Source organism: Boleophthalmus pectinirostris, unplaced genomic scaffold, assembly GCF_026225935.1.
Source record: "Boleophthalmus pectinirostris isolate CB_2022bp ecotype Guang Dong unplaced genomic scaffold, ASM2622593v1 HiC_scaffold_17, whole genome shotgun sequence".
NCBI classification, from domain to species: domain Eukaryota; kingdom Metazoa; phylum Chordata; class Actinopteri; order Gobiiformes; family Gobiidae; genus Boleophthalmus; species Boleophthalmus pectinirostris.
In genome coordinates this window covers 35,299,196-35,322,431 of record NW_026571115.1, presented here as the reverse complement: position 1 = coordinate 35,322,431, position 23,236 = coordinate 35,299,196, and the positions used below count along the sequence as shown (strand labels likewise).

At 42.3% G+C, this 23,236-nt stretch overlaps 2 protein-coding genes across 5 annotated transcripts in view; both read left to right on the top strand.

The window, feature by feature from the left end:
- The window catches only part of hoxb3a (homeobox B3a), a 251,170-nt gene that overhangs the window by 26,307 nt on the left and 201,627 nt on the right, over positions 1–23,236 (top strand). The gene's annotated exons all lie outside the window — the stretch shown is intronic.
- On the top strand, positions 18,403–22,830 carry hoxb5a (homeobox B5a). The gene is made up of 2 exons (XM_055153008.1): positions 18,403–19,267; positions 21,555–22,830. Exons 1-2 carry the CDS (start codon positions 18,535–18,537, stop codon positions 21,800–21,802), a joined length of 981 nt encoding a protein of 326 aa, XP_055008983.1. The 5' UTR covers positions 18,403–18,534; the 3' UTR covers positions 21,803–22,830.

Sequence of the window (23,236 nt, the reverse complement as noted above, 5' to 3'; positions counted from 1 at the left end):
ATTTGTGACTGTCATGTTATTTGAGAAAGCTCATCACTTCTAGTTCCGGTTAAGTCGGTTCTTTCTGATCAGACTGTGTTCAAATAAACGTCAGATTAAAGTCTAATAAAGCCTCATGGAAGACGGAGCAGTGCCTCCAGTTGTTATAGATATTTCCTCTCACCATTTACTCATCCCGAAGTTGGATTTGGAGTGATCCGTATCTTTAATCGCTCATTTTGTCGATCTACCTGTTTTCAGCTCTTCCTTCCCTGATTTTATTTCTTAATCGGTGATAAACACAGGCTTGGGCAGCGTCATTTTGGTCCAAATTAGGGTCGGGCACTCGATTAAATATTCTTAATTGATTGTCGGAAGAATTACCGATTGATTTTTGATTAATCATTAACGTTTTGACATTAAAATGATCTAATCAACATAAATAAACTCAACTTTACAAGATCACATTTTACAGTTTGAGATTATAATGTGTTTAATGCAGCTTTGACACATTTGTTTACGTTTTACAGAAACTAAACTTAAAACCACATGACTCATTTGCATAAACTATAAGCTCCGAAAAAAACTGCTCTTTTCTTGTGCGCTGATGCAGTTCAGCTTCTGTCGGACTAAATGACACGACTCAGTGAAATATGAGTGTTCTCTCTGTGACAGAGGGATGTGGATGATGATGATGAGGAGTCTGTTCTGTGCGTGTGATTCGTATGTTGCGTTGGACATGGTTCGTGTTTTCAGAGATCAGACGTGTGCAGGTTTAGCACAGCTCCTTTCACTCACTTTATTTATTTTGGCTACTGTTGTGATGAAAAAAAAAAAGTCACACACAGCCTCGTCTCTTTACCTTACGCTACGCTACGCACGGCAACCTACCGTATTTTCCAGACTATAAGTCGCTCTGGAGTATAAGTTGCTCCGGACTATAAGTCGCTCCGGAGTACAAGTCGCTCCGGAGTACAAGTCGCTCCGGAGTACAAGTCGCTCCGGAGTACAAGTCGCTCCGGAGTATAAGTCGCTCCGGAGTATAAGTCGCTCCGAACTATAAGTCGCTCCGAACTATAAGTCGCTCCGGACTATAAGTCGCTCCGGAGTATAAGTCGCTCCGGACTATAAATCGCTCTGGACTATATGTCGCTCCGGAGTATAAGTCGCTCCGGACTATAAATCGCTCCGGAGTACAAGTCGCTCCGGACTATAAATCGCTCCGGACTATATGTCGCTCCGGAGTACAAGTCGCTCCGGACCATAAATCGTTCCGGCGTATAAGTTGCTCCGGAGTATAAGTCGCTCCGGACTATAAGTCGCTCCGGAGTACAAGTCGCTCCGGACCATAAATCGTTCCGGAGTATAAGTCGCTCCGGAGTATAGGTCGCTCCAGCCAAAAAATGCACAATGAAGAAGAAGTAAACATATATAAGTCGCACTTTTTGAGGAAATGTATTTTATAAAATCAGAGACCCGGAACCGACATTTTATCTTGAAAGGCAAATTCAAGTAAAAACAACAGAACAGAGAACAACAGACTGAACAGGCGTTAATATGTTAATGTAACATATGAACAGTTATTCAGATAATTATAGAATAAACAACAGAACATAAGTTTACCAAACTCACGATCTCACTCCAAATCACTAAATCCATTCAATTCTTCATTATCCGTGTCACTTCTGCACGACCTCCAGAGATAAACCATAGATCCATGATGTAAACAGAGCGTCGCTTCCTCTTCTGCGTCGCTGTCGTTAGTTTCAACATCAGTTCCAGGTAGAATTATTCTGGTCTATCTGAATCCCGACAGGATGGTTTCGGTATCACTGAAGTCCAGGCTTTGTCCATCCATCCAGTGACTTCCAGGAAAGTTTCATGGTGCATCCTCCCGGTTACCAGTTACCGTGAAACCGTGTTCTCCATTCTTGCTTTTTGTCAGTCCCTCACTCCAAACTTTCTTTCTGCTGCTCGATTACTGTTTTCAGCTGAATATTTCACTATTTGCCGCAAGACAGCGACTTTTTCTACAGAAGACATGCGCAGTAGAGCGAAGTGACAGTGGTACAGGAGTAATAGTCGTACTAGACACTAACACACAAACCTAGAGCCTCTCGCGTCTTCAGTCTGAAAATTATAAGTAATATATAAGTCGCACCGGAGTATAAGTCGCAAGAAACACCCAAACCATGAAAAAAGCGCAACTTATAGTCCGAAAAATACAGTACATTCGGTTTGTCGATTAAAAATGAACGTGATTGACGAAATTCTCAGTGGTTAGTCGACTATTTATGCACATCACAAGTCCAAATGTAAAAAAAAATAAAAGCGCTTTGCTCTACTGTGACGTTCGGCGATCCATCGGAGGCGCCCACAACCTTCCGACGCTTTGTTTACGGCGACGCCAGCTCCCGCTTCACACCGCCGTTCCCTAACCTAGAAGTCAGTTTTTGGATTTGTTTCTTTCATTACGTCGTTTTGGATCAATGTTGTGATTTCAACCGTCCAATTTCTAACTTAATGATCCACAGTTGTCTCGGATTATAACGATATAACAGACGCACACACGATACGTCCTCTTTAAGACTGATTTGTATATTAGTGGCTTTCTTGTTATTGTTTCGACTTTATTTGTTGTTCTAAACTGACGCAGCCCTCGTTTTCACCCTTAATTCAGTCCTGATCGAGTCCTGGTTTGTATCAGTTGCTTGTTTGTCCCAGTACAGCGCTCTGTGAGAATGCTACATATTTTTGTGCAGAGGAGCGGCTGGCTGGTGCGCACATCTCTCTTCATGTGGACAGTTTTCGTGTCTGCAGTGTGTTCTACAGCAGATGTTCACAGCTGGAGACTAGATCCAGACTCGGGAGAAGAATGGCCGCGTTGTCTCACTGTTTTGAAGCTTAAAGGAGACGTATTACGGTCGCTCCTGGCTATTCTCGAGCGCGGGTTTGTCTTTCTTTTTTTTTTTTTTTCCGTCGTGGCGATCGAGTCTTTTTCGCGGCGCCCTCTGCTGGCGGCGGTGAAGGGCGGGGCGGTTTCCGAGGGGATAAAAACAGCACGGCGACTGACAACGCGACGCCAACGGACGGGAGCGCTGACGTGTCAAGAATGTGTCGGATGAAGGTGTCTGGAAGGAGTTTAAAGCGGCACTGAGTAACTTCTGGCCAGTCTGGCGCCACCTAGTGCTTCTGCTCAGTTTCGTTTCTCTCCAGCGACTAGGTCAAGAATCAGAATACACTAGACGGTTCGCAAAAACCCCGGAAGTGCGAGTTTGATCAGCGAAGAGTCATACATTCTGTGTTGGCGACGATTCCCAAGATCAAGGATTTAAAGCCGGAAAAAAGAGAATGTTTGGCGAATTTTATCAAGAGGAAAGACGTTATTGTCCTTGTTCGTATGAGATTTGGAGCATTATGTATGTCACAACCACACAGCAGCGATCTGTTAAATTAAAGAAGTACCCATCTACCGTCGAGCGAACAAATCCTAATGCTGCGAGGTCACACGGTTTCCACGGAATGAAACCGGCTGATGAATCTGTCTACTTGTTTGCATGGAGATGTTATTGTTTTGTAGTGTTATTCATCAGTCGGTTTCACTTTGTAGAAACTCTTTGACTTCGCAGCATTAGGATTCGTTCGCTCGACAGTAGGCGGGTACTTTTTTTTTATTTAACCAATCGCTGCTGTTTGGTCGTGACGTCAAAATCCCTCCAAAATCCAGTAGGAAGAAGGACAATAACGTCTTTCCCCTTGATAAAATTCACCAAACATTCTCTTCGTTCTGGCTTTAAAAACCGTCAAACCGTCTAGTGTGTTCCGCTTCCTGACCTAATCGCTGGAGAGAAATGAAATCGAGCTGAGGCAGGAGCAGATTTATGAAGCTGGTGGAAAATACGCAAGAAATTTCCGCAGATATTTTGCCAAATCCTCGATCTCGAGAATCGTTGCCAACACAGAATGTCTGTCTCTTCGCTGATCGGACTCGCACTTCTTCTTCTTCTTGCAAACCGTCTCGTGTATTCTGATTCCTGACCTAGTTGCTGGAGAGAAATGAAACTGAGCAGATGCACTAGGTGGCGCCAGAATGACTAGTTGCTTTGACAGAATGTTCCAAAATATTATGGCTCAGTTTCATTAAGAAGTTTCTGATACGATACATACCTCGATACAGAGATATATTTCAAATTGATTCGATACGGTTCAATAAAAAATAAAGTCTAAATCATGGCTGTGATACTAAAAGTCTTTGTTAAACCACTTCTTCTTGTGCAAAGTTCATATGAAACACAAACATTTTAATCATCAAAACAGTGAAAATGTCAAATGTGTCGCATAAACGAGTTTCCTTCCACTAAAAAAGCAACAAAACTGTAGCTGTAACAAAATTATTTAGTCAAATAAACCAAAAAATACTCTTGGTTATGTATCGATACAGCAGCTCACGATATCGATACTGTATCATCACATTAAACGGTATCGATATTTTGATATTTTTGCATATTTTTGGTAAACGGACACATTTTTATACAGCGCTTTTCCACTTTCAAGGCACTCAGAGCGATTTAAAACGAGGACCCACACACATTTTCACACTCACACATTCACACACCAGTGTAGGCAGACTCTAGGTGACGAGGTGGGTGAAGTGTCTTGCCCAAGGACACAACGACAGCATTCATCTCGTGGTTCAGAGGAATCTGATTGCTCAGCCAACGATGTTTTTAATGTCAAGAGCAGAATTCGAACCGCTCAGTGGACAAACGCTCGACCGACTGGCTCTTTTCACTTTTACGCAAGTCCTGGGGTTTCAAAAAATTCAAGCTCAACTCAAACTTGGTCTGTTGTATCCGGCGCCCCCTGGCTGCAGGATCGAGAGGCTGCCTGTCTGTATTTTTGGGGTCGACTCCAGTTCCCTCTCCTCCTCGGCTGCTTTAGTCTTGTCGATTATATCTGGTTTGTGTTTTTGTCATATGCGCTGATGTTGTGGAGGGGTTTATATTTGTCTTCGTGTACGGGTTCCAGACAGTTAGTTGTAAAAAAAAAAGATAGTTATGTCAGATTCCAGATAGTGAGTAAGTAAGATAATTATGTCACAAATCGTAAATTCAAGACCCATTTGTTTAGCTTAGGAAATGTGGGATTGTTTTTAATCACTGTAAAGCGTTTTGTGATGCATTGTTTTGTATGAAAAGCGCTCTATAAATAAAGTTTGATTGACTGACTGGTTGCCCGGTGATACTTCCGGTGGTTCTGGGCCGACTGAGCATGTGCAGTAGTGCCTTTTCTACAACTGAAGGATTTTGAGCTGAGAAAAAGTTTATGATCTAAAAATAGGTCGTTTTTGAATAACTAACAGGTAGTCCCGGCAACAGTTACTCACTGTTCTGTATCACTACGCCGTGAGCATCACCATAGCAACAGGTAAACAAATGAACCGCAGTTAGGAGGGACTAACTTCAACGAAAACTAACCTTTGAACATCCATGGACGGACAAAAGGTTCTCAGATTTAAAAGAGAAATATTTTCAGTTGGTGGACTAGAAAAAACATGATATTTACGTAAGTTTAAATTAAGGACATTAAACTTTATTTGAGCAGTTTCGACTCGACAAGTAAAATTAACTAACAACACGAGAAAACACAATGTCACCAGCAATTTTGGAAGGTCAGCATCAACATCGTCAACAGTTCTCGGTGAGTTTTAACTTTTCAAAGTAACATTTTTGATCCTCAACATTCAGTGACTTTGAGTAAGACGATGAAGTCGTGTCCAAACAATAAAATGTAAAACCTTCTTCAAAATAAGACGAGTTTTCTCCTGACAGACAAACGCAACGCAACTGTCGACACAAACGAGCGACCTCACTGACTTTTTGCCGACCAGCCACTGAGCACGTGTGAAAACCGGATGTAAACAAAACCAACGTTTGCTCATATGGAATAAGTGTGTTTGTCTTAATTCAAGCAACATTTGATTTTGTTTCTTATTTTAAGTGCAGCAAGATGTATTTTCATATGTTAAGTACAAAAGTCTTGTTCCACTTGCAGATCATTTTACTCGTCAAATTAAATTTATTCAAATCATAATCAAACTTTCTTAATTCACTTCATCTTAACTTGACTAGATTTTGTTTTTTGTAGTTCGGATCGTGGTATAAACAGATTAAACTGTGTGTCTTGATGTTCTAGACTCCACACTCTGCATCTCCACAAACCTGAGTGTTTTTGGTTTTTTTTTGCCTGGACGCCTCCTCCCGCGTGTTTCCATGGAAATGTTGTTCCTTTGTAAAATCCCACAGTGTGAAATAAACTGTATCTGTCTCCGTGGAGAATGTTCCGCACGGCAAAGAACAAAATCTAGTCGAGTTAAGACGACGTGAATTAAGAAAGTTTGATCATGATTTGAGTAAATTTCACTTGACGGGTAAAATGATCTGCCAGTGGAATAAGACTTTTTGGACTTAAAACATGAAAATACATCTTGATACACTTAAAATAAGAAAAAAATACCAACTTTTTGCACGTAATTTAAAGAAAACCAACAACTTTTCATAGTTAAAATATGAAAATACATCTTGCTGCACTTAAAATAAAGAAAAATAACAACTTTTTGCACTTAAAATAAGAAAAAAAACACAACTTTTGGCACTTAAAATAAGAAAAAACAACAACTTTTTGCACAGAAAATAAAAAAAACCAACAACTATTTGAACTTAAAATAAAGAAAAATAACAACAAGTTTTTGCACTAAAAATAAGAAACAAAATCAAATGTTGCTTGAAGAAAACACACTTATTCCTTTGGCAAGTTGAATCTACTCAAATGAAAGTCAAATGTTTTTAATTTGTCATTTTAACTTATCTACATAAAATAAAAAACCTAACAACTGTTTGAACTTAAAATATGGAAAAATAACAACTTTTTGCACTAAAAATAAGAAAAAACACAACTTTTTGCACTGAAAATAAAAAACCCAACAACTTTTTGTACTTAAAATAAGAAAAACAACTTAAATTAAAGAAAAACTACAACTTTTTGTACTTAATATATGAAAATACATCTTGCTGCACTGAAAATAAGAAAAACAACAACTTTTTGCACTTAAATAAGAAACAAAATCAAATGTTGCTTGAAGAAAAACACACTTATTCCTTTGGCAAGTTGAATCTACTCAAATGAAAGTCAAATGTTTTTAATTTAAGTCATTTTAACTTATCTAGATATTGTTTTGTTTAGTTTTAACTTTTTAACTGTTGACATTCCACCTCCCGAACGTTCCACGGTGTTCCTCGGGAGGGCATCTGGCGCACGGGGCAATACTTTCAGTCCGTGTTTTTGGCCCGTCCCAGCGCCAAACGAAACAGCCATAAGTCCCCGATAGAAATGCCCGGGAAATAAACGAGCTCTGGGTCAGCCCCTCTGCTCCGTCTCATGGTGGAAATCTATTTTTAACAAGGGAGCGCTTTGAGAAGGCCCTGCCAACTGGGTCACTGCCACCGCCTGTCTGCGCCTGTCCAAACCGGCCCTGCCAAAATCACAAAATCCATCTCGTCGTAGTTACAGTAGTTTTGGCGAAAAGTCTAAATACAAGATTTGATATATGGCGGGTTTTTTAAGGTCTTACATTACGCCAAATTAAGCCGCACTGTGTTTTGTTTCATTCACACATGTTTGAGTAACGCTTTATTATAAATCTGTCCGCGTGTGTAAAGCTCAAAACGCTCCGCCGCACCTCGTGATGTCACAAAGTGGTAGTTTTCGAGTTAAGAGCCGCTCTTTAGCTTTTAGTTTACAAGAAATCGGCGAGTCCGGGGCTGAAATTACCCAAACGATTCCGACGAAGACGTATGAAGGCGTTAAACACAGAGCGGGGCGGCGTTCCCGTGACCGCACGACATCACGAGGTGCGACGGAGCGTTTCGTGTTTGGGACGGGGAAACGAAATTAGAACGGGGATCAGAAAATAAAGTAATGCGACCTTTTAATCTGCAGACGTCGGGGCGTGGGCGGAAAAAGCGGGGTGTTACGAGAATGTAAATACCGTCGACGGCAAAAACGAGGCGATAAGCTGCGTCTCGTAAAAATAGGTTTCGCGCCGACGTTTCTTAACAAATGTTCGGATAATTCTCTTTGGAAGCTTAAAGTGCACATCGTCACTTTTCTGGTGGGGGGTCCATGGAGGTGATTTTGCTTCGCTTCGCTCGGTACGTTTCACAGTTTTGGAGTTTACTGGTCAGAAATTCACGGGAAAAAAAACATCATCACTGCACGCCAACGGGGAACGGACCGAAAAAGCGAGTGCAATGTGCCGCTTTTAGACACGACTGGAAAACGCGGCGTGTTACGAGAATATAAATACTGTCGACGTCGAAAACGAGGCGATAAGCTGCGTCTCGTAAAAATAGGTTTCGCGCCGACGTTTCTTAACAAACGTACGGATAATTCTCGTTGGAAACTTAAAGTGCACGATGTCACTTTTCTGGTGGTTGGTCCATGGAGGTGTTTTAGCTTCGCTTCGCTCGGTACGTTTCACAGTTCTGGAGCTTAATGGTCAGAAATACACGGGAAAAAAAACATCATCACTCCACGCTGACGAGGAATGGAACGGAGGAAAAAGTGAGCGCAATGTGCCTCTTCTAGACACAACTGGAAAACGCGGTGTGTTACGAGAATGTAAATACTGTCGAGGTGATAAGCTGTATCTCGTAAAAATAGGTTTCGCAATGACCTTTCTTAACAAACGTACCGTTAATTCTCTTTGGAAGCTTAAAATGCACGACGTCACTTTTCTGGTGGGGGGTCCGTGGATGTGTTTTTGTTTTGCTTTGCTCGGTGCGTTTCACAGTTTTGGAGTTTAATGGTCAGAAATCCATGGGAAAAAAAACATCATCACTCCACGCCGACGAGGAACGGAACGGAGGGACGAATCGAAAAAGCGAGCGCAACGTGCCACTTCTAGACACGACTGGAAAACGCGGCGTGTTACGAGAACGTAAATACCGTCGACGTCGAAAACGAGGTGATAAGCTGCGTCTCGTAAAAATAGGTTTCGCGCCGAGGTTTCTTAACAAGCATACGGATAATTCTCGTTGGAAGCTTAAAGTGCACGACGTCACTTTTCTGGTGGGGGGTCCATGGAGATGTGTTTGTTTCGCTTCGCTCGGTACATTTCTCAGTTTTGGAGATTATTGGTCAGAAATTCACTGGAAAAAACAATGTCTACGCGAGTTAAAATGACTTAAATTACCGCATTTTTCACACCATAAGCCTCCAACGCCATCAAAAAACCATCATCGCTCCACGCCGACAAGGAACGGAACGGAGGAACGAACCGAAAAAAGCGAGTGCAACGTGCCGCTTCTAGACACAATAGGAAAACGCGGCGTGTTACGAGAATGTAAATACCGTCGACGGCGAAAACGAGGCGATAAGCTGCGTCTCGTAAAAATAGGTTTCGCGCCGACGTTTCTTAACAAATGTTCAGATAATTCTTGTTGGAAACTCAAAGAGCACGACGTCACTTTTCTGGTCAGGGGTCCATGGAGGTGTTTTTGTTTCGCTTGGTGCATTTCACAGTTTTGGAGTTTACTGGTCAGAAATCCACGGGGAAAAAAGGGAGTAACGAACCGGAAAAGCGAGCGCAATGTGCCGCTTCTAGACACAACTGGAAAACACAGCATGTTACGATAACGTAAATACTGTCGACGGCGAAAACGAGGCGATAAGCTGCGTTTTATAAAAATAGGTTTCTCTCGTTTCTTAACAAATGTTCGGATAATTCTCCTTGGAAGCTCAAAGAGCACAACGTCACTTTTCTGGTGGGAGGTACGTGGAGATGTTTTTGCTTCATTTTGTTTGGTACATTTCACAGTTCTGGAGTTTACTGGAAAAAACAATGTCTACGTGAGTTAAAATGACTTAAATTACCGTATTTTCCGCACCATAAGCCTCCAGCTCCATCAAAAAACGACGCGCAGAACACGCAAACATGCATGAAGCAGATGGCGACCGCGCTGGGAAAAACACCCGCAACCACAGTCATCACTCCACGCCGACGAGGAACGGAACGGAGGAACGAACTGAAAAAGCGCAATGTGCCGCTTCTAGACGCAACTGAACAACTGAGTCACTGCGAACACGCCGACAATCCGTTGGTCCCAGACAGCACCCTCCCTACACGCCACAACTGAACAAAGCCCAGAGTCACCGTGAACGAACAAACAAACAAAACCACTCACCCATCACACTGTTGTGTTTCCTTTAAAGTCCCACTCGGTTTATTTGTGAAAAACGTTCGAAAATAGACCATTCTATCACAGTGCGCCTTATAGTCCAGAAAATACGGTAAGAACATTTTACTTTATTTGAGGCTACATTTATATGATGAGGGTCTGAACAGAAGACAAAAAAAGTGGCATCGCGTCTTTATTTTTTATTTCGCGTTAAAACAAGCATTTTCAGGAGGAAATCTGTGTGCATACGGTGATGCAAAAGTGTGTGGAATTCGACAGTGTTTATATGCCAGGTTTCTGTGTTCTGTTTGTATGTGACGTAAATGTGTACATGACCTGAGCAGATCTGACCAGAGTTTTGCGTCTTGGGCAGCGTAGATGGAAACACTGCGGTGGAGTGTATTCAACTTCTCCACTCTGGAGGCTGGTTTCAGATTTTTGAGTTTTTAAGCCCCAAAAACGATGTTCCACAATATGGCATTAAAACAAATCTCCATGAAGACAAGCAAGTGACGCCACTACATTAAGTTACTGGTTTGATTTGTGGAGAGGAGAGTCCAGATTTTTAGTAATGAAAACACATGTAATTCAATAACTACAAAGTGTGTATGTTTTATGTCATACTTTGGAACATCATTGGGAAAGCGTCGCCACGGAGACGAGGAAGAGGCCAATGCGGGACGTACACTGTGCGATATTTTCGATGGTTTCACTCAGCCTCAGCTCAAACTGTACGACCGAATCACAGGGTTTAAACGTTCACAGCTCACGATTCATGTCCTCAAACTATACGGACGACTTCAACAGAGCGAAACCCTCACGAGAGGCGACTGGATTCAAACAGGTTTGATATTCCTGATGTATTACTCGGTTCTCGTTGCCAAAGTTTACTACACGATTAAGGCTGCGTTTATTCAATGAGGGTCTGAACAGAAGATGCAAAAGTAGCGTCAGATTTTCACTTTTTATTCCACATTTAGACAAGTGCTGTTGGGAGGAAATCTGCGTGCATACGGTGATGCAAAAGCGTGTCAGATTTGACTGGGCATGCATGCCATTCAACATGTTTGTTTCTGAGTAAACACATACGCGACCTGAGCACATCTGACCAGAGTTTTGCATCTTGGTCAGCGTAGACGGAAACACTACAGCGTATTCAACTTTTCCACTCTGGAGGGTGGTTTTAGATTTTTGCGTATTTAAGCCACATAAATGCCGTCACCGTCTAAACGAAAGGCACTTCCAATACAATATTTTTTTTACCTGAAAGAGTTCTCGTGTAAGCAGACTCTTCGTGATGGTCGAAGGAGCCGATGGCAAATGTCGTTTTTACCCATCGGCCCAGTAAACGCAACAAGAGTATTATTTATATTTGTTGTTTATTGTCCACCCAACAGTAAACAAACGGCCCCGATGCTGTTTGTAGTGTAATGTTGCAAAAGTCTTTTAAAGTTTTACACTAACGACAAGAAACTCTGGAGGATGGTTTCAGATTTTTGCGTTTTTAAGCCCCAAAAACTCCGTCACCGTTTAAACGAAAGTCACTTCTGATAAAATATTTAGTGGTTTTTACCCACAAACGTTCTCGCGTAAACAAACCCTGAGTCGATTCAAGTTGACGTGAAGTAAATTTATGAATGTAACAAGTGCGATTTTCTTAATTTAAGTGCAAAAAGTTGTTATTTTTTTATTGCAACAAGATGTATTTTCATATTTTAAGCACAAAACGTCTCACTCCGCCGCCCAAATCATGATAAAACTTTCTTAATCCAAGTCATCTTAACTTGTAAATACATGCGTTCTAGCTCTGAGTAGGACAGCCTCTCCGGAGATCTGATCTGTAACTTGGCCTCCTCATGTCATAGATGTTTTAATGCCATATTGCGTAACATTTTAAGCTAAAAAAGTCACATGGTTTAGTGTTGGGTTTGCATTGAATGTGACTCGAACAGGGCCTGACGTTTGCGGGTACAATTCACAAATTTAAACTTTTTTCAAGAGGAGGCTCAGGCTACTCGTTTGTTTCCATGGAGATGTCGTCGCTTTGGCTTGGAATGTTCCGCAGTACAGCTTTATACGTATATATTTATATTTCCACGAAGGCGAGAATGTGACGCCGCTAGACCGAGTTACAGGTCAGATGCGGAGAGATGATCCCGCTCGCTGAAAAAAAAAAAACAACAACACGGAATTTAATACGATAAGATAGACGCTGTAGGTTTAATGCCGCACTCTGGAACATTATACTCACAGCAACTAGAGATGTAACGATTTCCAAATCTCTCGGTACGATATTTATTGCGATTTTTTTGCTTTTAAAATACCCTGATAAGGTTTTGGTGTGAATTATTTACGTCAAAATCCCAAGAATTCGAGTAAAAAACATATTTCTTCATGTTGTCTGCGCTGAAATGAATCATGGGAAATGTAGTTCCTGATATTTTTTAGCTACTGTAGCTGTAAAACAATGCATTTAAGCGAAGGAACTTGTGATTCGATATATTGTGACACCCCACGATATTATTTTTTAGAGTTTTGACGATACGATATCACGATATTTCGGTTACTGTAACACAAACAAACCGTCTCTTAAAAAAAAAAGCTTAACGACAAATTCTACATAAGCCTATAACTCGCTCGTCTATGCCTCTTGCGATTGTGAACGGGGTCGCCTCTCCACAGATCTGACCTGTAACTTGGCCCGCTTGTATAATGACATTAAAGCAATAACATCCCTATGGAGAAAAGATTGATTAAAGCTGCACTATGCAACTTTTCCCAGTGGAGAGTCAGCTGATTTTTTGCTTTTTTCTTCATGGATATGTCATTGCTTTGCCTTGGAATGTTCCACAATATGGCATTAAACATATCTCCATGAAGACAAGTTACAGGTCCGATCTGTGGAGCGGTGAGTCCAGATTTGTAGTTTTGTTGTAATGAAAACACGTGTAATTCAAAAACTACAAAGTGGGTATGTTTAATGTCGTACTTTGGAACATCATCGGGAAAGCATCGCCACGGAAACAAGCGAGTGGCCAATGCCGGACGTCCACAGTGCGATATTTTCGATGGTTTCACTCAAATAAATAAATAGAAGTAGAAGTAGTAGCAGTAGAAACAGTAGTAATAATAATAGCAGTAGTAGTAGTAGTAGTAAAAATAGTAGTAGTTGTAGTAATTGTAGTAGTAGCCATAGCAGTAGTAGAAGTAGCAGTAATAATAGTAGTAGTAGCAGTAGAAATAGTAGTAGTAGTAGTAAAAATAGTAGTAGTAGTAGTAGTAGTAGTCGTAGTCATACTAGTAGTAGTACAAAGAAGTAGTATTAGTAGTAATAGTAGTAGCAGTAATAATAGTTGTAGTAGTAGAAGTAGTAGTAGTAGCAGTAGAAGTAGTAGTAGTAGAAGTAGTCGTAGTAATATTAGTAGTAGTAGAAATAGAAGTAGTGTTAGTAGTAATAGTAGTAGCAGTATTAATAGTTATAGTAGTAGTAGTAGCAGTAGGAGGAGTAGTAGTAGTAGTCAAAATAGTAGTAGTAGTAACAGAAATAGAAGTAGTAGTAGTAGTAGTAGTAGCAGTAGAAGTAGTAGAAGTAGTCAAAATAGTAGTAGTAGTAATAGAAATAGTAGTAGCAGTAGTAGCAGTAGAAGTAGTAGTTGTAGTAGTTATAGAAGTTATAGAGGTAGTAGTAGTAGTAGTAGTCAAAATAGTAGTAGTAGTAACAGAAATAGAAGTAGTAGTAGTAGTAGTAGCAGTAGAAGTAGTAGAAGTAGTCAAAATAGTAGTAGTAGTAATAGATATACTAGTAGTAGTAGTAGTAATAATAGTAGTAGTAGTAGTAGCAGCAGAAGTAGTAGCAGTTGAAGTAGTAGCAGTAGAAGTAGTAGTGAAGTAGTAGCAGTAGAAGTAGTAGTAGTAGTAGTAGCAGTAGTAGTAGTAGCAGTAGAAGTAGTAGCAGTAGAAGTAGTAGTAGTAGTAGTCAAAATAGTAGTAGTAGTAGTAATAGAAATAGAAGTAGTAGTAGCAGTAGTAGCAGTAATAATAGTAGTAGCAGAAGCTGTAGTAGTAGTAATAGTAGTAGTAGCAGTAGAAATATTAGTTGTAATAGTGGTAGTAGTAATAGCAGTAGAAGTAGTAGTTGTAGTAGTTATAGAAGTTATAGAGGTAGTAGTAGTAGTAGTGGTCAAAATAGTAGTAGTAGTAATAGAAATAGAAGTAGTAGTAGTAGTAGTAGTAGCAGTAATAATAGTCGTAGCAGAAGCTGTAGTAGTAGTAATAGTAGTAGTAGCAGTAGAAATATTAGTTGTAATAGTGGTAGTAGTAGTAATAGCAGTAGATGTAGTAGTAGTAGTAGTAGTAGTAGTTATCTATTTATTTATTTGAGATATTATTTTCGTTGTTTTCACTCAGCTCCAGCTCAAACTGTTCGACCAAATCTCAGGGTTTAAAAGTTCACAGGTCACGATTCATGTTCTCAAACTGAACGAACGACTTCAACAGAGTGAAACTCACTGGACTCGACTGGATTTAAACAGGCTGGATTTTCTTGCGACCTGCGATTACCGATCGGGAGCTGATCGTGAGGGATTAATCGGTTCTCGTTACCAAAGTTTACTACACGATTAAGGTTATGTTTATGTGATGACAGAAGACGGAAAAGTGGTGTCGCGTCTTCACTTTTTATTCCGCGTTTAGACGAGGTTTTCGGGAGGAAAACAGTGACGCAAAAGTGTGTGGAATTCGACATGTTTGTTTCTGCGTCCTGTATGTATTTTACGTAAAAGTGTACGCGACCTGAGCAAATCTGACCAGAGTTTTGCATCTTGGGCAGCGTAGACGAAAACGCTACGTCGAAACGTGATCAACTTTTCCACTCTGGAGGCTGGTTTCAGACTCTTCATGTTGGTCGAAGCAGCCGATGGCGAATGTCGTTTTTACCCGTCGGCCCAGTAAACACAACAAGAGTATTAGTTGTATGTGTTAATTATTGTCCACCCAACGGTAAACAAACGGCCCCCATGCTGTTTTTATCGTAACGTTGCAAAAGTGTTTTAAAGTTTTACACTAACGACAAGCCACGCTGGAGGGTGGTTTCAGATTTTTGCGTTTTTAAGCCCCAAAAACGCCGTGATCGTCTAAACGAAAGGCACTTCTGATAAAATATTTTGATATTTTTTTTACCCGCAAACGTTCTCGTGCAAACAGACCCTAAACCAAAACGTGGCCCGATCCCAAAAACAGTCGCACGAGTGAAAAAATCGGCTCAAAAATGGCCAAAAAATCACTACCCCTGACCAGAAAAGTTACATAGTGGACCTTTAATCCTGAATATTTCATCAACAGGCCGCACATTCCACATTTCTAAAACGTTTGGAACGCGAAACTAAATCGCTTATTGAATGCAATCCAACGTTATAAGTGAATCTTTCCAAAACAATATTCATAAACTTTTTCTACTAGGAGATTCGCCACCTGCTTGTCTCCATGGCGATGTTCCACAGTGTAGCATTACGTTTATCTGCAAGAAAACGAAACCGAATAGGCTGTACTGAATGAAGTCCAAGCACAATCGCCTTTCTAAAACCAGATTATGTTTCTGAGTCCACACGGTCCGGGGCCTGAGCGCAGATGATTTTTGCAGCGCAGCCAGTCTGAGAACATGGCTTCCTCTTGGCCCCATGTCGAGCCCCTGCCCCATTGTGGAATATCTGATCTCCATTCCAAACTGTCGGCTTCCGCTGGCGACACTCAACAGCCCGCACCGGCAATGCAAACTCATTCCTGGGCACATCCAAGGCCAAACCTCCCGGGGAGAGAGAAAGAAAGAAAGAGAGAAAGAAAGAGAGAGAACCATGCGTGTTCACCCGTATCGTTTTACACGCGAATGTGGAATTTTTCATTGGGCTTTCCGCGAGCCTTTTGTGCCGCGGTGCCTCCTCGGCTCCTGTCCGGGCTCCGGTGAAACATGCGCCGCTGATTGCGTGTTGGGGCCCACGGCAAACAGTAGGCACCCGGGCTGTAATGCATCCCCCAAGCCGGGAATCAACAAATCATAAATCAGCGGGGTCGTTCCGTGCGGAGTGGAGGAGATCGGGTTAAGGCATTCCTCTTGCGCGTAAAAAGAAGGGACAAGGAGAATGAAATCACGTGATGTTTTAGAGTATTTTAGCGGGGAGGAAAGTTAAAGAGTCGATTTTGCGTCGTGAGAGTCGAAGCACAGATGTTCAGAGCTGGTTTATAGGTCATATTTTTGGTTACGGGAGCTTTTACGCACAAACTTTAACGCGTCTTTTGGGTTTTTTATGAACTACAGTGGGATTTTACAAGTTTATCACCAAAAATACTTCATTGTAAATATATTTAAAGATAATTTGAGCATTTTCTTTCCTAAAATAGCGCTATTGATCGTCCTCGTGGTAGGCCCGGGCTCGGTTTGGCGCAGGTTACGTGGTTTTGCTTCATTAGTTTAGTTAATGTTGCCGAGGCCTCTTAGCACTTTGTCTTCTAATGGATCCAAGCCACAACTCCACAGTCAAACGCTTTTAGACGCGGATGAGTCCTCAAGGCTACAATACTTTTATTAAATTATGTATGAAACTACGGAGCGATGCGTAATATTTATCAGATGGTATTTTGGAGCTGGCGTTGATGCATTAGGGCGGATGTCATGGTTGGAGTAGAATTGTCATGTTACCAAAATGATGTTTAAAGGCGAAATGCAAAGACAAAAGTGATTTTTTATAAAAAGATAAGACGCTACAACGACATGAGAAAATCCAATTTAGGCTTTAGGCGAATTGTTTGAAAAAAAAAAAAACTATAACACCAATAGGATTCTAACTGGTATTTCTTTAAGTAAAAAAAATAAAAAAATAAAATTAAAAAAATAAAATAAGATACGCTTTTCTGTTTTTAGTAATTAAATTTTAAAGTCTACAAAATAATAATAATAATAATAATAATAATAATAATAAATAGTAGCAGTAGATGGTTTAGTAGTAGTAGAAATAGAAGTAGTGCTAGTAGTAGTAGTAGTAGTTAGTTGTTGTTGTAGTTTGTAGTAGCAGTAGTACAAATAGAGGTAGTAGTAGTTGTAGTAGAAATAGTAGTAGTAGTAATAGCAGTAGTAGAAACAGTAGTAGTAGTAATAGCAGTAGAAGAAACAGTAGTAGTAGTAGTAGTAGTAGTAGTAGTAGTAGTAGTAGTAGTAGTAGTAGTAGTAGTAGTAGCAGTAGAAACAGTAGTAGTAGTAATAGCAGTAGAAGAAACAGTAGTAGTAGTAGTAGTAGCAGTAATAATAGTACTAGTAGAAGCTGTAGTAGTAGTAATAGTAGTCGTAGCAGTAGAAACACTAGTAGTAGTAGTAGTAGTAGTAGTAGTAGTAGTAGTAGTAGTATTTATTTGAAATATTATTTGATGGCTACGAAACATCTGTAAAGTAAACAAATAAAATACATACATACATATATATTTCCTTTTTTTTTTTTTGGTGATGTGAGTTTATATTTGCACAAACTTGTGCAGTAACTCGACTCTTATTAACTCTCACATAATTGAGCAGCTCTCTCTTTTAAACGCTTCCCTTCGTGTGTTTGAGTGTTTGACCGCTTCCTCGTTTCCAGCCCTCTCCAAAAGGTCAGCGCGCAGGCCGGGCCGATGACGCACGGACGCACTGGAAGAGGAGGGAGGGAGGGAGGGAGGAAGAAGAAGGGAGGGAGAGGGGAGGAGGGACCAGTCAGCAGGCTAAACCCTCTTCTCTCCCGCGTGCAATAAATTATCTCAGCAGTAGGTGGCGCTCGGAGCTCACCCCGGACACCTCTGGAGCAACAGGAGCCGAGAGTCGAGCCTCTTTCCCTCCCCGCCCGCCTCCTCTCCTCTTCTCCCTCCGCCGTGCGCCCGCCCTCCCATCATTAGAAACCCCAGAGCATGAATTACCTCTCCGAAGTCATCCGGGTAGAATTTACGACTGGTCAACAAAAGCACGTGACCGCTCCTGGCACCCTCCTCCTCCTCCCCTTCCCCTTCCCCTCCCCTGCCAGCGCGCGTTCTGTGCGTCTCTCTCTCTCTCTCTCTTTCTCTCTCCGTGCGTCTCTCTCTCTCTCTCCTCACCCTCTCCTCCCCCATCGCGCACACCACCCCACCCCCATATTTGGACGGGCGGCATACATAGCTAAAAACGAACTACAGTGCAACGCCATAATTCACTAATACGTCATAAATCGTTGAAAGTACCCGCGTTATAACGACCAAGAGAAATATAACAAATCAAGCGGCCCTTAATACGCAACTGTTAAGGCTGCAACTCTCTAAAACAACCTAAATGAGCTCGTACTTTGTAAACTCGTTCTCGGGGCGATACCCAAATGGCCCCGACTATCAACTCCTAAATTATGGAACCAGCGGCGGCGGCGGCGCGATGAACGGCGGGACGTACAGGGACTCTACCCCGGCCACGATGCACCATGCGACGGGCGGCTCTTACGGCTACGGCTACAATGGCATGGATCTGACGGTGGGCTCCAGCCGGGGAGGAGGTGGAGGCGGCGGCGGAGGAGGAGGGGTGAGCGCCGGTAACGCCAGCGGGAGCGGCGGCGGCGGCGGTGGCAGCGGAGCCGGGGCGCACTTTGGCGGAGCGGGCGCTGTTGGATTCGGATCCCCGGAAAGAGGCTACAGACAGGCGGCCAGCTCGTGCTCCCTGGCGGATACTTCACTTCTCTCCCCGGGAAACGGCAGCAGCGGAGCGGGAGGAGGAGGAGGAGGAGGTGGGGACGCCAGCAAGAGTTCTCCGTCCAAGCAGGAGGGCAGCGGCAGTGGCGGTCTCGTCTCGGCTAACCTGTCCTCTGGGGCCGGGAGCGTCGGAGGAGGCAAGTCGCAGCGCTTCACCGAGCTGGATGACGGCTCCCCGGACGTGGAGGAGCTACACGCGGGCCACACTTCCAGCAGGAGCGGGCACAAGCATGACGCGGGGCCGGCGGGGTCAGCACCGGCGGCGGGCAGCGAGGCGCACTCTCCCCAGATATTCCCATGGATGAGAAAACTGCACATAAGCCATGGTACACGCGCTGCTGTGTTGTCTTCTTATTAACTGGCTGTTACGAGACAGTAGGGCTCTTATTTATGAAGCTAATTATACTCACCATAAACACCACGTTCAATATTTGCATGCGTAAAGCGTAAAATCTCCTTTCTTGTAGCTAAGCATTGAACGCGTTTCCGCAAAAGCACTCCTTTATTTATTTAGTGCAAACATACTTTAATATCTGATAATTTATGGTACACTAAACGCTTATAAAGACGAGTGGAGCGTGGTGCTGAGTAGCTGACATCGTGTTAATACCGGCTTTAATCTGCGCGCAAAAACTCCAAAGACGAGCCCTGTCTTATTTTACGATTGTTCATTATTATTTTAGCAAATTCCTGCAAAGCGTCATAAATCTGTCAGGAGGGGAGCCGGGGAGAGAAGGGGCAGCCCGGGCAGAGCAGCGTACGGGCGGGGGAGCAGGAGCAGACACAGCCGGGTGCGAAGAGAAGAAAGCGAGGAGAGGCGAAGGCTTTGGAGAGCTGCCGGCCTCTCTTTGAAAAGTGCAGCTTTATTACGTGTGGGAACTTTATTAGCGAGGTGAAGCAGAGGACGGGGCCATAAAAGTGCGGAGGGGAGCCGGGGGAACCGAGGGCACGGGGCGGAGGGTGGAGGGGGCGACCGCAAGAAGGAGAAGAAGAAGAAGAAAAAAAAAAAGCCAATGTGACAAATAAAAGCAACAAAGGCGAGAATAAAAGTCATGTGCGCTTTTTTGGGGGGTGACGCTTTTACGCACGTTGGTTCACTTAGGAGGGCGCATGGATGGATGTGGCCAGAGTTCGCAGGCGCGGGTGAAAAGCGGTAACACCTGTAGCCAACTGTTCAAGATGGGTTTGGGAATAGTTTGGAATCCCTTTGTGCGCTCACAAAACAGCTCGGTTGGATGAAATGTCCGTTTTGGAAACATGCGTGCGTAAAGTACTAAATTACAAGTTTATACGTCACTAAACACTTTTTACTGATGGTTTAGTGTAGAGGAATACGTTTTTATTTCTATTATTCACTTTTTGACGCGAGCATTTCGTGGTCATAGATAAAAAAACACACACTTTCGTACAGAAAAACGCGTTTATCCTTACCTAAAATTACGCACCAACTTGTTTACAACTCACTATGCTGCAATTACATGTGTTCTAGGTTTCACAGTGGTCTCTTTTACGCGTGGGTTCTAATTAGTTAGATGTACAACTGTCACTTTCATTCACAATATTTTTGACATAATAAAAGGGGTGATTTTGGCTTAGAATATGACACTGGCTTTACTAAAAAAAATATTTAGTATTTTCGATCATATTTGTCTTTTACGCGTGGATCCTAAAGCTGCAGCTGTAACTTTCACTTCCAATTTTATTTGATTTATAAGAGGGTTGGTTTAGACATGCCAACTTTACCTCCCTAGTGCTTCTCTGCGACTAGACTGCACCGTCAAAACATGAATAACAACATATAGTGACCTCTTTTTACGCGTGGATTCTAATTGGCTAACCCCAAGAGCTATAACATCCACTCCCGATATTATTTGACATTATGAGGGGGGTTGATTCTGGCTCGCCAATCTCACCTCCCTAGCCCTTTTGTGCTACCAGATAACAGCGTTGAAATATGAATAATAAACATCATGCGTGTAGTGGTCCCTCGCTTTTACGCGTGGATTCTAATTGGCCAAACCCTCAGCTGTACCTTCGACTTCCTATTGTATTTTGACAGTATAAGAGGGTGGATTTTGGCACAACGACCTCACCTCCCCCCAGGGCCTTTTGTGCTTCCAGACTGCAGAACTGAAATATGAATGATAAACACAAACTGCAACTTCGACTTCCTATTTTATTTGATATTATAGCGTGTAGTTTTGGCTTATCAACGTTTCGTTCTTTGTGCTACTCGAATGAAACTGTAAAATTAAAATAAATAAAAAAAAATACTTAAATAATAGTGTAGTGATTTCTGAAACGTGGAATTCTAATTGGCTGATTTTAAGAGCTGTAACTTCACTTCCGATATTATTTTGAGATTAAATTGTACGATTTTGGCTTATCAAATATTTCGCCTCATAGCCCCTTTGTGCGTTTTGGTTGTTTTATGAATTATAAACATAATACACACGATAAGGGCATTTTGATAGTCAAGCGAGATTGCGGCTCATTCACGCGTAGCTGCAACACCAGGCAGATAACGTATCTGCGCGTAAAAGTGCCATATTGTGCCATGTTGCGCAGCTGTGACTCACTGTAACTGTAACTGTACCCACTCCAATCCTCCAGATATGACGGGACCGGACGGCAAGCGGGCGCGCACGGCCTACACGCGCTACCAGACCTTGGAGCTGGAGAAGGAGTTCCACTTCAACCGGTACCTGACGCGGAGACGGCGCATCGAGATCGCGCACGCCCTCTGCCTCACGGAGCGCCAAATCAAGATCTGGTTCCAAAACCGGCGGATGAAGTGGAAGAAGGACAACAAACTGAAAAGCATGAGTCTGGCCACCGGAGCTAGCGCATTCCAACCTTAAAAAAAACAAACCCGAAAAAACACACAAAAAAATGAAAACACACAAAATATAGGACCAGCCCTCAGCAAAGTATCCGTCCATTTCATTTGGAGAGAGAATTCTGGGCAGACTGAACAAATATAGGGAGATTAAAGGGGAAACTTGAAGACACATTCACAAAAATATAATGAAGAATATGAACTTTTTGCGCGCGGAGATTCCAAAATGTTCCTTCGTGGACTGTATACAGCAGCACTTTCAATGTCTGGCATGTGTGTTGTCGTATTTTAACTGTGGTACAAAAACGTAAAGTGTTGTCGTCTTTTCTTGTCGTTATAGTTGTTTAAAAATACTACCTATAACTTTCTACCTACCTACTTGTTGTTTATGTATGATGTTTCGCATTTGACAGCGCTTTTTCCGCATGTGAGCTCTTATTATGAAATTGTTATAAGTTATTTAGCGCCAATATTGTGCGTATATGTTATTCCCGTGTCCTTTTTGTCGTTGTTTTCTCTATTGATGTCATTCAAAACTGCTGCTTTTTTGAAGTGAAGTCAGCGTAAGAGTTCCACGTCCTCCAAGCCCCAACCGTGTACATATAGCATCAAGTGCAATTGCTATATTAATGGTATTGTAAGTATTGAATTTGCAAAACGTTGTAAATAGTATGCTGTACGGTCGTTTCTATTGTGGCTACTCGGAGTTGTGATTGGCAGCGGTTACGTGTGCGTGTGGCTTTTTAGATACCCATCTGTTTACGCGGACTGATATTACGCGCAGGTCATTACATCTAGGGTTAGCCATGTTGTGGTCAGCGCAAATCTCCAGGAAATGAATGGAAGTCAGTGTCCCTCGATGACAAACGTGTACGTGTGGTGTACAGAAGTGTGTGTGTGTGTGTGTGTGTGTCTGTGTGTGAGTGTGTGTACGTGTGCGTGTGGCTGTGCGTCAAAACAAAATGGCTACCGAGCTCAAAGGTCTGTAAGCTCTCTGCCAATAAGCTTTTTGTATTTGTTTGTATCTTGGAGTATAATAAAACTGTGCGACGACCAAAAGTTTTTCAAATGTTGTGGTCTGAATGCCAAACTGTACCCAAATGGCTGCGCAAACCCTCCCAGAAACGCGTAAAAGCTTTGAAAACTTCAGGTTGGAGTGTGTTTGGAGAGTTCATTTCAGTTTAAGACAAATCGGTGTAATTGTATTTGTGCATGTGGATTCCAGCTCTTCATATGCAAATGTGCGGAGAGGGATGGCACGAGCCGCCAGCTGCCAAGCGAATGCCAAACTCATCAGCTCCGCTGTAGACGTGAGGGAGACTAGAGGAGCTAATGTTGCTGTGAGATGAAAATGGCAAAGCCAAAATTATACTAAATGTTAGAATTTTCCATTGGTTCAGAATTGCGCCATTTTGTGCACATTCTGCTACTTCTGGAGGCGCACAATTCTACTTGA

Excerpts from the sequence above, each read along its gene's own strand:
- hoxb5a (XM_055153008.1), top strand. The coding sequence starts at position 18,535 with ATGAGCTCGTACTTTGTAAACTCGTTCTCGGGGCGATACCCAAATGGC. Across the intron at positions 19,268-21,554 it reads AAAACTGCACATAAGCCATG|ATATGACGGGACCGGACGGC; the intron begins GTACACGCGCTG and ends CCAATCCTCCAG.